The 17,165-nt window shown below is 39.7% G+C and overlaps 1 protein-coding gene across 1 annotated transcript in view; it reads right to left on the minus strand.

Moving 5' to 3' along the window:
* The window catches only part of ube2kb (ubiquitin-conjugating enzyme E2Kb (UBC1 homolog, yeast)), a 96,461-nt gene that overhangs the window by 15,695 nt on the left and 63,601 nt on the right, over nt 1-17,165 (minus strand). The window contains exons 3-5 of the mRNA XM_060824774.1: nt 14,212-14,270; nt 10,954-11,036; nt 52-151 (exon numbers count right to left, since the gene is read on the minus strand). Of these exons, the coding sequence (XP_060680757.1) occupies nt 52-151; nt 10,954-11,036; nt 14,212-14,270 (242 nt within the window). The remainder of the gene's footprint in view (nt 1-51; nt 152-10,953; nt 11,037-14,211; nt 14,271-17,165) is intronic.

Here is a 17,165-nt window from a genome sequence, read left to right on the forward strand (position 1 = left end):
CAAATACATATCTTTCTACATCATGCTTGCAGCTGCCAATTCTATTCTAACCTGTTGTGCCACGACTGCATCTTGTGGATCATCTGGTTCTGCTGCTGCCAGTAAGGCTTGTAATGATAATAAAACTGTCCTTAAAGTCATTGCAGCAGCCCTAAAAACAAAATTGAACAAAGTCAGTCTCTGAGCAGAGTACAAAATTCCAGAAAGTTCACATTCTACAGATAACTCTTCTTTGTACAATTCACTTCAACATAATACAACTTTCTTTTTAAATTGTGAAAAGCAAGAAGGGCAACATTAAACAACACTGCTTCCTGGCCTTCTCTGAGCGGATGAAAATGGGGAACCAAAGCTTGAGAATAGATTATTTATCTACAGTGCTCAGAATATGGTACAATAAGAATTAACAATGTGTACAGACAATAACATGATCGTTATTGAGACGCTACTGGCCGAAAGGAAAACCATAAGTTGGTGAAGACACTGTTTGCATAACAGATTGTAAAATCTCATACAAGGTGTAATTCATCTTTGACAATATCTGAACTTGCAGTCAACTTCAAGCAGGGGTTTCTGCTTGGAGGAAGGGGAACCCAAAACACTGGGTGCTAGAGATCCAAGAACAGCCACTGAACTCGAAACGTCAACTATTTATCTCTTCACATTAAACTCAATCCAGTTCACATCGGTCATATTTAATAGCATACGCCTCTTAGCTAACACTGCATTAAATTATTTCTACTGAGTTACAAAGGAATGTGGCTACTATAAAAACTGTATGTCAGTTAGCAACTTTGTATAGGTTTTAGATTAGACTTACAGTGTGGAAACAGGCCCTTCGGCCCAACAAGTCCACACCGACCCGCCGAAGCGCAACCCACCCATACCCTTACATTTTACCCCTCTAACACTACGGGCAATTTAGCATGGCCAATTCACCTGACCCGCACATCTTTGGACTGTGGGAGGAAACCGGAGCACCCGGAGGAAACCCACGCAGACACGGGGAGAACGTGCAAACTCCACACAGTCAGTCGCCTGAGTCGGGAATTGAACCCGGGTCTACAGGCGCTGTGAGGCAGCAGTGCTAACCACTGTGCCACCGTGCCGCCCACAATGCCACCGTGCCGCCCACTGTGCCACCGTGCCGCCCACACGTGCCACCGTGCCGCCCACTGTGCCACCGTGCCGCCCACTGTGCCACCGTGCCGCCCGTGCCGGTTTTTAGCATAAATTATTTTCTTTATTCATGGGATATGGTCCACCAGTATCACTGGCTGGACTAGCTTTTACTGCTCATTCCTTGTGGTCCTCTAAGGTGGTGGTGCCTTCAAGCTGCCACCTTGAACTACTGCAGTTTGTTTGCGATAGGGACTGCCAAGATTTTACTGAAGTAATGGTGATGTATTTCCAAGTCAGGATAGTTAGTGGCTTGCAGGTAGTGATGTTCACATATTTGTTGCTCGTCTTTCTAGAAGATAGTTGTTGCTAGTTTAAGGTTTGGTTGAAGGATTACTTCAGTAATTGGTGATTACTTCAGTGCTTTTAAAGATGGTGTACACTACTTCATGTTGAGGATGGAGGGATTAAATGTTTGACGATGTCTATCAATCAACCAGGCTGCTTTGTCCTGGATGGTGTCAAACTTCATTGTTGTTGAAGCTTTTTCATCCAGGCAAGTGGAGAATATTCCATCACAATCCTGACTGTGCCTTGTAGATAGTGGGTAGGCTTTGGAGAGTCAGAAGTTGATTTACTCGCTGCTGGATTCCTAGTCTCTGACCTACTTTTCTAACTACAATATTTGTATAGATAGTCTAGTTCAGTTGAGGGGAAATACACTGAACGCAATGTTAAGGGGTGAAATAGCAATTGCCTGGCACCTGTGTGGCATAAATGTTACTTGCCACTTAGGAGTCTAAACTTGGACATTGCTGCATTTCGATCTGAATCACTTCAGATCTGAGAAGTCACAAATGGTGCTGAACAATGCACAATCAGCTAACATCCAACATCTGACCTCAGTGGAGACATGGCTGTTGTAATTTGTAAATAAGTGACAATTAAAAGCAACATCGACAACACCTTCCAACATTTATTGGTGATGGGCCAGGAACTGGCCAAATTGATCATGTCCTGCAATTTGTTAGGAGGATGCAAGTGACATTGCTTTACTGGAACAGCCTGGCAAGATGGCACGAGTTTTGCAGAATAATCCTTCACCACTATTGTCAGAATATGCACCTAACACTGCCTTAAAAATGTGTCATATCCTTAACTACCTTCTGAGAGTTTCAAAATCTCACAACTCAAAATAAATTCTCATCTCTCTTGAGGAAACTCCTAGTTTTAAAACAATGCTCCCAAATTCTGTACTCACCCACAGCATAAACATCCCTGCCAAATCCATTTTATCAAGATCATTCAGGATCTTATAGATTTCAATCAAGTCACTCCTCCCACTTTTAAAATCCAGTGGAAAAAACCCAAACTGCGCAATCTTTCCTTATAAGATGACACATTTATTCAGGATATCAATGTAGTTATTCTCTTCTGAACCATCCCAATGCATTTGCATCTTTCCTCAAATATGATAAACTGCATAGCATTTCAAATGCAGTTTCATCAATGCCTTGTATAACTGAATGAAAACAACCTTGCGTTTACATTCATTTCTTCTCATTGTAAAGAATGGCATTCCACTAGCTTTCTTGATTACATGCCATGCCTATAATTCACGCACTAGAATACTTAAATCCCTGGGGTATTTTCCCTGTATCGTCAGAGGCTGAAGGGTGACCTTAAAGAGGTTTATAAAATCATGAGTGGCATGGATCGGGTAAATTGACATGGTCTTGTCATTGGGGTTAGTGTGTCCAGAACTAGAGGGCAAAGATTTAAAAAGGGATCTAAGGGGCAACGTTTTCACACAGAGGATGGTGTGTGCATGGAATGAGCTGCTAGAGGGAGTAGTGGAGGCTGATGCAATTACAACATTTAAAAAGGCATCTGGATGGGTACATGAATATAAAGAGTTGAGAGAGATATGGGCTAAGTGCTGGCAAATGGGACTCTATTAACTTAGGATATCTGGTTGACATGAACAAGTTGGACTGAAGTTGGAATGTTTTCATTCTGTACATCTCCATGACTTAGTTTTTAATGAGGGCTTGCAGCACTGGAATAGAATGAGGAATTAACAATTCAATGAATTAAAAAAGGGTAGAGAATATTGAGTTGCTGCCTAACATTAAGATGCCCAGTGACAGAGAGACAAAGACTGAATATCAAGGAAGTCTAGAGTATGAAGTCTAAAACGGAAAGCTAGTAAGACGATTGGCTGGAAAACTGCTGGAAGCTGGGTGTTTGGGAAAAGATAGATGTTTGCTCTGAAGGTGATTAAATATCACTAAGAAGAAAGCTCCAGAAAATAGTTAAATCCCAGCTAAGCAAGAGTCTTTAGTGTGTGGGCAGGGATGACTTTTGACTAACGTTGGTGGATCTAAACATGGTTGTTGAAGTAAGAAGGTGGAATCTTTCATTGATATTTGTAATAAGACTGCTTCAAATGCTCTTGTATAGCATTTGTGTAGTTTTTTTTTGGATAAGGAATATTCATCCCTTGTTTAAAAAGGTACATTAGTCACAGATACATTCACAAGAGATTCTAATCTCCACAGTAAATAGAAAAAACCTTAGGATCTATCAAACCAGGTCCCATTCTGAGATCTGACTTCTTCAGTAATGCCATCAGAGAATATAACACAAATATGGTGACCAGAATTGGACACAGTACAGTTGGTTCTACTAAAACATAGTAGTTCCATTCTTGTGCAATCCAGTGATAAAAGAAAATCGTGTAATAGCAGCACCATTGAAACTAATGGGGCCAGAATCATGTTGGAATCAATACACACTTTGAAAGTTCACACTTTAGAAAGTGCCCCCAATTCGTCAATAGCGTTATTGAAAAGTTGTGTTAGTGGAGCGTGCATTAACAAAACATGCATTCTAGTGGAACAACTTGGACTATAAAGCTGTTGGTGAAGATTGATGAAGCTCAACATCGCAACAGCTTTACTATCTAATCGTTCAAAATGTTCTGCCACCTTCAAAGATCTATTCACATTGATCTCAAGATCCCATTGTCCCTACAGATCTTTAGAACTGTACTATTTAATTATTATGCCTTCTTCCTAATCTTTCTGCCAAAATGTTAATTACCATTCTATTTGCATATTCACTCTATACTTTTCCTTTTTATTTCCCCTTAATTTATTGCGCTTGGTCCACTTCTCACTCAAAAAAAATCTAGATGAAAACAAATATGGATTCTCACAAACAGAAAATGTAAGAAAATTATTAGAAGGATGTGGAGAAAGAAAAGGTTTATGCTGACTGGCTCCTTTATGTAGTGTTCGTTTTCAAGATTTCCTCACTATTAGAGATAGTTTATATACCACAATTTATATACCACAATTCTAACCATGCAAAAGTGCAAAAACTTGAAAGTAAAATGCACAAATCATTAACAAGCACTTATGAGTGCCCTGAAATTACTTATGTCTATAAAATACTTCGTAACTAGCTTCAGTATTTCCAATTTAAAGCACCTAATTTTTTTGACAATAACATTTTTTTATAAAATCACAAGAGCACCGAAATTTTTAAAATATGAATTATGCTAAAAGTGATCAACATCATATAAATTTTGGAACTCCAACAACCACAGATGTCTGCTTGACCTTTGATGCAAAATAATTCATATCCAAGTTGTAACATAAGTAGATGAATTAACATCACAAATCATCGTGAATGATTATGATGTGGTAGGCATCACTGAAACATAGTTGCAGGGGGTTCAGGACTGGCAATTAAACATTCAAGGATTTACAACTTATCGAAAAGACAGGGAGGTAAACGGCAGGGGGGGTGGGGGGGAGATGCCTTGCTAGTTAAGATTGAAACTAAATCTATGGCACTGAATCACATAGGATCAGATGATGTGGAGTCTATGTGGGTGGAGTTGAGGAACCACCAAAGGCCAAAAAAAAACAGAATGGGAGTTATGTACAGACTTCCCAGCAGTGGTCAGGATCAGGGGCGCAAGGTGTACCAGGAAATAAATAGGGCATGTCAGAAAGGCAAGGTAACAGTGATCATGGGGGACTTCAACATGCAAATGGACTGGCTGAAAAATGTTGCTGGTGAATCCAAAGAAAGGGAATTCATGGAATGCTTACAGGATGGCTTTTTGGAACAGCTTATGATGGAGTCCACAAGGGAGCAGGTTATTCTGTACTGAGTGCAATGCAATGAGCCAGACTTTATAAAAGATCTTAAAGTAAGGGAACACTTTGGAGGCAGCGATCATAATATGATAGAGTTCAGTCTGCAGTTTGAAAGAGAGAAGGCAAAATTGAATGTAATGTTGTTACAGTTAAATAAAGGTAATTATGAGGGCATGAGAAAGGAACTGACGAAAGTCAACTGGAAGCAGAGCCTAGTGGGGAAGACAGTAGAGCAACAGTAGCAGGAGTTTCTGGGTGTAATCGAGGACACAGTACAGAGGTTCATCCCAAAGAAAAGAAATTTTGTGGGGAGTGTGGGGAGAAGAGAGAGAGAGAAACACACACACACACACACACACACACACACACACACACACACACACACAAAGGAAGTCAGGAAATGTTTCACAGACAAAAAGAGGAAGCCTATAAAGTGGCCAGGAGCACTGGGAAATCAGAAAAACTGGGAAAACTAAAAAACAGAGGATAACAAAGAGAGAAATAAGGAAGGAGAGGATCAAATATCAAGGTAAGCTAGCCAGTAATATTAGATTAGATTAGATTAGATTACTTACAGTGTGGAAACAGGCCCTTCAGCCCAACAAGTCCACACCGACCCGCCGAAGTGCAACCCACCCATACCCCTACCCTACATTTACCCCTTACCTAACACTACAGGCAATTTAGCATGGCCAATTCACCTGACCCGCACATCTTTGGACTGTGGGAGGAAACCGGAGCACCCAGAGGAAACCCACGCAGACACGGGGAGAACGTGCAAACTCCGCACAGTCAGTCGCCTGAGTCGGTAATTGAACCCGGGTCTCAGGCACTGTGAGGCAGCAGTGCTAACCACTGTGCCACTGTGCCGCCCACAAAATCATAGTAAAATTTTCTTTCAATACATAAGAAACAAATGAGAGGCAAAAGTAGAAATTGGGCCGCTCCAGGAAGGCTCGTGATGGGGGGTAAAGAAATAGCTGAAGAATGTAATAAATACTTTGTGTCAGTCTTCACAGTGGAAGACATGAGTAATATCCCAACAATTAAGGAGAGTCAAGGGCCAGAGCTGAGTATGGTAGCCATTACAAAATAGAAAGTGCAAGAAAAGCTAAAAGGTCTAAAAATTGACAAATCTCCTGGTCTGGATGGGTTACATCCTAGAGTCCTGAGGGAGGTGACTGAAGAAATAGCAGACGTGTTGGTTGTAATCTTTCAAAAATCACTGGAGTCAGGAAAGGTCCCAGATTGGAAAATCATCATTGCAACCCCCTTGTTCATGAAAGAATCAAGACAAAAGATGGAAAATTATAGGCTGATTAGCCTACCCTTGATAGTAGGTAAAAATCCTAGAATCCATTGTTAGCGATGAGATTTCTAAATTCTTGGAAGTGCAGGGTCAGATTAGAACAAGTCAGCATGGATTTAGTAAGAGGAGGTCGTGCCTGACAAACCTGTTAGAATTATTTGAAGAGGTAATCAGTGGGTTAGACCAGGGAAACCCAGTGGACGTTATCTACCTAGATTTCCAAAAGGCCTTTGATAAGGTTCCTCACGGGAGGCTGCTGAGTCAGGTGAAGGCCCATGGTGTTTGAGGTGAGCTACTGGCATGGATTGAGAATTGGCTGTCTGGCAGAAGGCAGAGAGTTGGGATAAAAGGTGATTTTTCAGAATGGCAGCTAGTGACAAGTGGCGTCTCGCAGGTTTCAGTATTGGGGCCGCAACTGTTCACTTTATATATTAATAATCTGGATGAAGGGATTGGGGCATTCTGGCGAAGTTCGCCGATTATATGAAGTTAGGCGGACAGACAGGCAGTTCTGAGGAGGTGGGGAGGCAGCAGAAGGATTTAGACAGTTTAGAAGAGTGGTCCAAGAAATGGCTAATGAAATTCAACATGAGCAAATGGAAGGTCTTGCACTTTGGAAAGAAGAATACAGGCATGGACTATTTTCTAAACTGTGAGAAAATTCATTAAGCTAAAGTACAAAAGTATCTTGGAGTGCTAGTACAGGATTCTCTAAAGGATGACTTGCAGGTTGAGTCTGTGGTTAAGAAAGCAAATGTAATATTGTCATTTATCTCAAGATGGTTGGAATGTAAAAGCAGCGATGTGCTACTGAGACTTTATAAAGCTGTAGTTAGGCCCCATTTAGAATAGTGTTCAATTTTGGGCCCCACAACTCAGGAAGGACATACTGGCACTGCAGTGTGTCCAGCGGAGATTCACATAGGTGATCCCTGGAATGGTAGGCCTAACATACGATGAAAAGCTGAGCATTCTGGGATTGTATTTATTAGCATTTAGAAGTTTGAGGGGAGATCTAATAGAAACTTACAAAATAATGCACGGCTAAGAAAAGGTGGACACTGGGAATTTGTTTCAGTTAGGTGGGGATACTAGGACCCATGGACACAGCCTTAGAATTAGAGGGGGTCAATTTAGAACGGAAAAGAGGAGACATTGCTTCAGCTAGAGTGTGGTGGGCCTGTGGAATTCATTGCCATGGAATGCAATGGAGGCTGGGATGTTAAATATCTTCAAGGCAGAGATTGATAAACTCTTCATTTTGCAAGGAATTAAGGGCTATGGAGAGAGTGCGGATAAGTGGCATTGAAATGCCCATCAGCCATGATTGAATGGTGGAGTGGACACAATGGGCCAAATGGCCTTACTTCCACTCCTATGTCTTATGGGTCTTATAAATGTGAAGTTCTGGTGCAGCCAAACCAAAATGTGGAAAGAGGTGCTGAGAAGGATTAGTCTTACATTACATATATAGAATGCAACTGCAGTGTAGTGTCAAGAAGTTATAAAAGAAAAAGTAGTGTGCTTTGTGAACCACTTGAACAATTTACAAACTCAGACAATGCAGACATGAATTCCTGGAAACGTAAAGATTGTAATTACCCAGGAAAGGAAGGGCATTTATCTCAATAACAGAATGAAAGTAGAACTTTCTGCTGAGCCCGAGTTCCATCCAGTCCATAGGAACTACATATTAAATAAAACTGCAACTACTGGTTTTGGATTAGTAGCTAGAGTACAAATGCAGCATTGAACAAATTCTATCCAATTAGAAACACTAAGTCAACTACTTCTAATAGTATATAGATCAGCACAAACATCACAATAGAAGTCAAAATCCATGGACAGCAAAATTGGTACGCAGAATATTCTACACAATTATTATGCACTTTGTTCTACACAGCAATGGTCACACGGCAACAGCACAGTAGAAAATTACCATTCTATTGCAGCAATATTGCTAAAGAACTGCAATTATTGTTAATTCACAGACTTTTAATTGCCAAAAGGAGGCAGCAAACATAATAAGCAGCTATTTGGCATAAAGGCCTTAAAATTAGGCAGAAATTTACTTGAAAGCTCCAGGAATAAGGCATGTGGCACGAGAGAAGTTTAGATTGTTCTCCATTGAGCAGGGAAGGTTAAAGAGCAGCTTAGCAGATTTGTTCAAAATAATGGAAGGGTTTGCCAAAGTGGATAGGGAGAAACTATTTTCACTAGCATGAGGAGTAATAACTAGAAGAAATGAATTTAAAACAAATGGTAAAAATTAAAATATAGTTGGGCACAAACAATTCCCTTCTAATACATACAGCCAGTTATTAGGATCAGAAATGTGCTATATGAAAATAAAGATTCAATCGTAGCTTTCAAGGGCTGAAAATAAAAAGAAAGATATGGAACTAATTGAGTAAGGTCTCTCAAAAGGATCAACACAGACATAACAGGTCTGTCAGAATCACATAACAGTGAACCATGCAAACAAATCAATGACTACACCACATATTTTCCCTTAATATGTTTTAATGCAAATGTGCATTTGAACTTTTTACTTTAATATATAGAGTCAGAGGCATATAGCATGGAAATAGACCATTCGGTTCAACTCTGCCATGTCGATCAGACATCCTAATCTGACTTAGTCCTATTTATGGGCGGCACGGTGGCACAGTGGTTAGCACTGCTGCCTCACAGCGCCTGTAGACCTGGGTTCAATTCCCGACTCAGGCGACTGACTGTGTGGAGTTTGCACGTTCTCCCCGTGTCTGCGTGGGTTTCCTCCGGGTGCTCCGGTTTCCTCCCACAGTCCAAAAGATGTGCGGGTCAGGTGAATTGGCCATGCTAAATTGCCCGTAGTGTTAGGTAAGGGGTAAATGTAGGGGTATGGGTGGGTTGCGCTTCGGCGGGTCGGTGTGGACTTGTTGGGCCGAAGGGCCTGTTTCCACACTAAGTCTAATCTATTCGCCAGCATGTGGCTTGTATCCCTCTAAAACCCTTCCTAATCATATATCCATTCAGATGACTTTTAACTGTTGTAATTGGACCTGCCTCCACCTTTTCCTCTGGCAGCTCATTCCGAACACACATCACGCTTGAAAAAATTGCCACTCAGGTTCTTTTTAAATCTTTCCCTTCTCACCTTAAACCTATGTCCTCTCCTTTTGGACTCCCCCACCTTGGCTATCCATGCTCCCCTGATTTGACAAACCTCTACAGCCTCTGATGCTCCAGGGAAAAAAAAGGCCCAGCGTATTCAGCCTCTCCCTCTAATCCAAACACTCCAGTCATAGCAACATCCATGTAAATCTTTTCTGCACTCTTTCAAATTTAACAACATCCTTCCTATAGAAGAGTGACCAAAATTGTATGCAGTATTCCAAAATTGGCCTCACCCATTGTCCTGCATAGATGCAACATGACATGCCAGCTTGTATAATCAATGTTCTAACCAAAGAAGGCAAGCATGCCAAACGCCTTCTTCACCACCCTGTCTATCTCTGACTCCAATTTCAATGAAATCTGCACCTGCACCCCTAGGTCACTTTGTATGACTGGACCCTTCATACTATTCATCTGTAAACAAATCATACAAAACGTCTCATGCAATTTAATGTGATTCATTAATGTAAGAATAAAATTATACCAAGTTCTTACTTAATACTGCAGTTGTCTCGCTGAAAAATACAACTTATTAACATTAAGCGAATCAGATTTTCCTATTCGAACATAAATTGTTTCAGCAGAAAACAGACAAAATATTATATCCTGCAAGTAGAAATACATTCTTCTGTATTTTGTGAATTTCTGTATTCGAAATTTAAATAACTTAAAACCATAAAAGAAATATACAACCTCCTTCTAATTTTAAGTTGGCTTACGACAGTCCAGCTTGCTAACCCTCTTGGTCAAATTTCCCACTCATCACACTAACTTTGAGTTTCACATTTAGCCAACAACCCACTCACTGCTTCCTTCTCCAAAATCTCAACACAAACAAGAGCTCAGGAGATGAACAATGAAAGACTGGAAAAGCAGATTTAGAACATGAGCAGCTTCAAATTGCAGATTTTTGGAGTAAGCAGCAAGCTGGAGCAGGGCAGCAAATCTGAAATGGAGCTGGTTAAGTCATATGACTATCCATCAGACTTGGTGCAATAAAATGTCAAAACAAAATGCCCCCAGTCAATGCAAATGCCAACCCCATTCACAGCTTAAAACAGGGAAACTTAAATAGTTACTTATTGTACAGTTCCCTAAAATAGGGATCAAAATGTTGCAAATGCAATTCAAAATAATTTTTTTTAAAATTAGAGATTGGAAGCAATGCAAAACTGAAAGGTACAGGGAACTCACCACTGATCTTTCAAAATATCCAAACAAATAGCTCCTGTTACTGAACTAATATTTGGATGCCAGATTTTTGTAATAAACCGAACCTGAAAGATAGAACCATTTTCATTAACATTTTAATAGATAATTGAAAATAAAAGATTCCCGTTGTGTCATGAATAATGTGAAAAATTTGCCTGAATACAAAATGAAGAATTGTAAATGCAGCAAGTTAATATCCAATTTCTGCAGTGAAACAGATGGATTCCTCCAGTGCTTGCAAACATATTTTAAAAACGCCATTTTTATTAAATAGTCTATACTGCAAAGTTTTAAGGTTTTCAAGAAGTTCATCAAGTTCTTGAATCTTCAGTTGTTGTTTAGAGTGGGCGAAAACTGTTACAACAGGTAAGTTCAGAATGTTAAATACACAGAGTATTCTAAACACACTCTACAATCTGTATGAGATAACATCTCAATGATTCTCAAATTAAATTGGCAAAAGTTTGAGGTAAATCAACTGGACTTTCGATTACCAAAATAGTTGTACTTTGATTGATACTTTGGACACGAATGAACTCCATTCTCTAAGTTCAAAGACGATTTATCGATTTTCCCACAAGCTCCGAATCCTGAGACTGGAACCAAATGATGTCTCGAGCCCACAGATATTCATAGCAAGATCAATGCACAATCTCTTGACTGGCCACCTCCACATTTGCAAGATAGCAGGCTCCTTCTATTGCATGCACAGTGGGGGCAGGTCCACTGCTCTAGCAGCTGCACTGGGGAGGAGTGTGCACTCTCAAACTCAAGCTGGGGTAACTGATTGGGATGGAGGGGAATCTCCCCCACACCAAAGGATTAGATGTGGCCTTTAATTGTAGCTTTCAGCCCTGTCTTGTCAGTGAGACACATTATACCTTGAAGTTTTGGAGGCTGAAATGGAGGCAAAATATTTTCCATGGCTCAGGATTGGTGTTACAGTTCTATAAAACCCGCAAATTCATCCCAAATCCACACTAATGAGCAGCCTGCCTCTGTGGAGCAGCCTGATCCCAGCCCAACACCCAGTTTTCCGTTGGTGGTAATACATCAGATTGTTGTCCCAAAATGGCTCTCTCTATCCTGGTGGTAGTGGAAATCCAAGAACATATTTCTATCATGGACATTCAATTTCATACTAGTCCACAGGAAATAATTTTAGAAAACAAAACATGTTTGTTTAAGGTAAGTTCCAAACGACCATATGGCTGCTCTCTCATTATGGAGACACTCAACTCGTGGAGTATTTAACCCAAGATCATTAAGCCTCTGTTGGGGGGCAAGAGTGAGAAGTTAGGACCTTCATGGTAGCCGCAGCTAGTGTGGGATGAACTCTTGTTGCTGCCGTCACTCTACGCTGCAAATCAGCCATCCATTATAACCTGCATTAAAAAAAACTTGTGACGCAGAATTTACTTTTGCTGATTACTAATTAATGCATGAAGACCAAATTTTTGACTGGTCAACTCAGCAGCATTCAAGTCTAACCCAGCACCCTGCTTTACTTATGCCAAAGTGGACATCTGAGTTACTATTAAACCAAATGATTTTGCTAACTCAATAATATGATAGTCATTCTATTTATGGACAACAGCTAAGATATATTCTAATCAGCTGGAAATACTGACTGTTTGAAAAAAAACAGTTCGGCTGTTGAAACATGTAATGTCATTCCACTAGAGCAGGATGGACATGAACTTCTGGCCTAGAGGTAAGGAGATTACACTGTCACAAAACTCAAATACAGATTGTACAACTGCTGTAACAAAACCCTGATTTGGATCAAATTTCAAATTCTAAACAAAACACTAAAGTGAGGAATCCTGAACTCGCAAGTGCATTCAATTATTTTAAACCTCAAAATACAAAGCAACATTGCCCATTCAAAACACTCCTAGTCTTCAGGATCACATTGATTTTTCTGTAGGAATAAAGCGTAATGACAGTAACATACTAATCGAGAAAATAAGCATTTTTTAAAAAGGTAAAACACTGAAATACTTTTGTACTCTCACAAAGTAGAGATGGGATAAATAGGCATGACTAATCCTTCAATTCAAAATTTACAGACTACACTGTATACATTTCATGAGTTATTCCCATGCACTAAATGCTGGACTCAAGGCCATGGAAAACACCACTGGATACACAGAATACATGGTACACATAAGAGATCTTCCTTCGTATTTTTTACAACTACCTCCAAGATACAAATTCACTTCCCCATAACAAGCAAACTGAACATCCACCCACAAGATTATGATCACACTTCTTTAATGCACTTAGAGTTTTCCATCACAAAACTAGATTATACCCCCTCAAATGATTTACAGCATGTCATAAAACATTTTGTCACCAAGACAAAGGACAGCAGAGTGAATATGAAACAAAAGAAAAGCAGGTTCAGAAATTTGTCGAAATAAAATGATGCTACCCCAGTAACAGAAAAAAAGTGCAATACAATTTGAAAAATAAAAAAAACAGAATGACTACCATACATTTAGCACCTTTTCTAAATCAGGATATTTAAAAACACTTTACAATCAACGAAGTATTTTGTTTAATGCCCAAAAAACAACAGCCAATTTGAAGACTACAACAACGCAAACGACAATGAAATAAATATTCAAATAAGGTGTTTTAGCAATGCTGGTTTTACCAAACTTTGCAGGGACTAATTTTGACCAAGGCTCTAGCGCTCATTTTCAAATAATGAAACGGTCCTTTTACATCCATTTGAGGCAATAAATAAGATTAAGGTTGGCATATGGTTTACTTCCTCAGAGACAGCACTAAAAGAAAACACCCCACTTTGGTGCTGAAATAAAAGGTCACCCTAGAATGTGTGTTCAAGTCTCAGCACAGGAGTTCAACCACAATCTTTTGACTCAAGGTGAAAATACTAAGCCAAGGGAGATACTAATGAGAAAAGGTGTGCATCAAATGAGGTTCAACAACTCTTTATAGTTATTTTTAATAAAAGGGAAGGTTTTTAAAAAAGGTACTGCTATGAAGGCTTCTCAAACTTTTACAAAACTACAAGATTTGTTTGAAAAGGTTCAAACATCGACAGTGTTTAATGGATAGCTACAACAGTTCAAAAACTTTTCACTTAAATTTTAGCTGGTCACAAATATCATGCTGAGTCACTCATTCCTAATTTTAATATTGCCAATAAACTTAGTTGTCATTGTCTGTTATTTTATCCAGAAACACATGTATACAGATATGTCTCACCTTTGGAGGATTAAATGGATATGTTTCTGGAATTTTAATTTCTAGTTGATAACGCCCTCCTGCACAAATACAAAGCAGATACATTAGAAAGTCATTTAACAGTAATTTGCATTGCGTTTGAAATATATCTTACAATTAAATAAAGACAGGGTTTTATACTGCAAATTTAAACTTCAACTTTTTTCCTTAATTTAAAATACTACTGGCTGTGATCATACAATTCCAAGCACTGTACAGAATATAATTTACTCAAATCGATAATTAACCAGAAAGTCAGAGAAGCAAATAACTGAAAAAAAAAGTCATTCAACTTGCCAAATACCTTCCTTCAAATAAGCAAATGTTACCTTTGGGAGAAATGGAGTCACACAGATAATAATAATTTAAGGGCATTTTGATACTCAACTTTATTCCCACCTCTTTTCCCAGAAGATTCAATGATAAACAAGATATGAACTCTTCAGAATGCTATTCCTTTTAACTTTTCAGTTTTCAATCATTTTCTACCTGTCCTCATGTATTGCTTAAGAGTCTTTGAGTGCTTCTGAGTTTTAGGAACTCCTTTTACATTTTTACTTTGGTTAAATTCAGATAAAATGGTAAAATTGTTATCATTTAATAATAAGAATACTGGACAAATCAGATCTTTGTTAGGATTTGGATTGATAGACCATAATCACAAACAAAACATATGGAAGAACTAAGAAAGAAAACAAGCAGAAGGATTGCAGGGTTAAACTGATACATAAAACTTTTACAATAAAAACTTCAAATAAACAAAAATAATTACTAAATTGGCGCATTGAGCAAAGTAATGATTCAAAATCTATTAGAGTACACACACAACCTAGACTCAACACTAAGATTAATAAGGTAAATTTTGAGTTAGCAGACAAACCACTGTTGAATGCCCTCACTTTAAATGACACGCAGCCTAGACGACATCCCTCTCAGACACTAGTGATACTGTTGTCCACAAATTCTCATTAAGCAAAGAATTCAAGTACTTCATTTCCGAAGACCTGGATTCAGAATTCCTCAAAAGTCTCTCCCATCTGATAGTACAATCTCTCCTCCTGAGAGAAAGAGAGCTCCCAGAATTCCGAAAGTTGGTACAAAAAATCTAATTACTAGTATACTTGTATCTTTTATCGAACATTAGCTACACGGAACTGCCACTGAATTTCCCCAAGCTCCATTGCAGAGTGAGGGCTTCTGTTAATCCACTCTCAGCTCCCTGAACTAGCAATGATTCTCAGGGCTTCTTTTGAGCTTCAGCCTAATGCTACAGTCCAGATCAATCACTCCCTGGGACTTCTATTGAACCTCAACTGCCTTCAAACATTAGCACCTCTGCTTCGGCATTTTCCCAGCTCTAAACTGCAACTAACTTTGCAGTTTCTTCCCAGGGAAAACATATATAGTTACAACATTTAAATGACATTTGAACAAGTACGAGTAAAAAAATGTTTGGAGGGATATGTGCCAAACCACTGGCAAGTGAGTTCAGCTTAGTTCGGGATTATGGTCAGCATGGACCGGCTGGACTGAAAGGTCTGTTCCTGTGTTGAAGAACTTGATGACTCAAATAAACATGCACACATATAACAGAAACAAACTGAGTTGTACCCCTTTCTGTGACAGTGTAAGCCTGCTCTGGCCATTTACAACATTACCTTTAATGCTTACTGAATGCTTTTAAGCTAACTTGGGTGAACTGTCTCTGGGCTTCCATGACACCAAGCTTTGCAGATCAATGTGGAATCGTTTCCCACTGATAAAGCTCCATCACCTTTGATTCCAGATATAATTCCAAATTTACAGTGATAATTAAAGTACAGATTATCCAAATCTGAAACTATATAACGTTTCAGAAACTGCAGCACATATAGAGAGAACTCAAGTGCAAGTCTATAGAAAAACATTTAACATCAGGAACCAATACAAGGCTGCAATCTAATCACAAATTTAACTCCACTGAACTTCAACTCTGAATGTTTCCTTAGTTCAGGATAAATAATGTCCTTGAAAATTTTAACAAGTTGTCACAAAACAGAAATATCAGTTTGAAGTGCCAACATACAAAATAGGAGTCAATATAGCAAACCACAAGACAATCTGCTATTCGGGGCAGCACGATGGTACAATCGTAAGCACTGCTGCCTCACAGTGCCAAGGACCCAGGTTCGATCCCAGCCTTGGGTGACTGTGTGAAGTTTGCACATTCTCCCCACGCCTGCGTGCATTTCCACCGGGTACTCCAGTTTCCTCACAGTCCAAAGATGTTCAATTAGGTAGATTGGCCTTGCTAAACTGCCCATACTACTCAAGGATGTGTAGGTTAGGTGTGTTAGCAATGGGAAATACAGGGTTAGAGGGATAGGCTAAGGGGATGGGTCTGGGTGGGATGGGTGTGGACTTGTTTGGCCGAATGGCCTGTTTCCACACTGTGGGGATTCTAAGGATTCTTCCTTCCAACACCCTCCACAGTGAGAATCAAACCGTGTGGGCTTCTGCCCACCAGTGCCAGTCACTGCCAAGGAGCAAATCCACCACAACTGAAGATGCATCTAGACCTCGTTGCCTGCAGACCAATTAGGACCCACCTATGTCTAGTTAGCCTTTGTCAAAAGAAGAGCACATACAGGACAAAGAGTACAAAATCTGCAGCAGCTCCATCCTGATGGTCCCAGTACCTGCTCAAGCCAGGTTTGCACAGCTGATCTCCAGTTTCACATCAGCCATATATAGGTGTCAAGATTGCAGCTCTGACAATGTGACTGCCTTCAGCAAGCTATCATCCAAGAGAACAAAATGACTTGCATCATATCCTCGAGGAGAAAGTGAGGACTGCAGATGCTGGAGATCAGAGCTGAAAGTGTGTTGCTGGAAAAGCGCAGCAGGTCAGGCAGCATCCAAGGAGCAGGGGAATCGACATTTCGGGCATGAGCCCT

This window comes from Hemiscyllium ocellatum, chromosome 1, assembly GCF_020745735.1.
Source record: "Hemiscyllium ocellatum isolate sHemOce1 chromosome 1, sHemOce1.pat.X.cur, whole genome shotgun sequence".
Taxonomy (NCBI): domain Eukaryota; kingdom Metazoa; phylum Chordata; class Chondrichthyes; order Orectolobiformes; family Hemiscylliidae; genus Hemiscyllium; species Hemiscyllium ocellatum.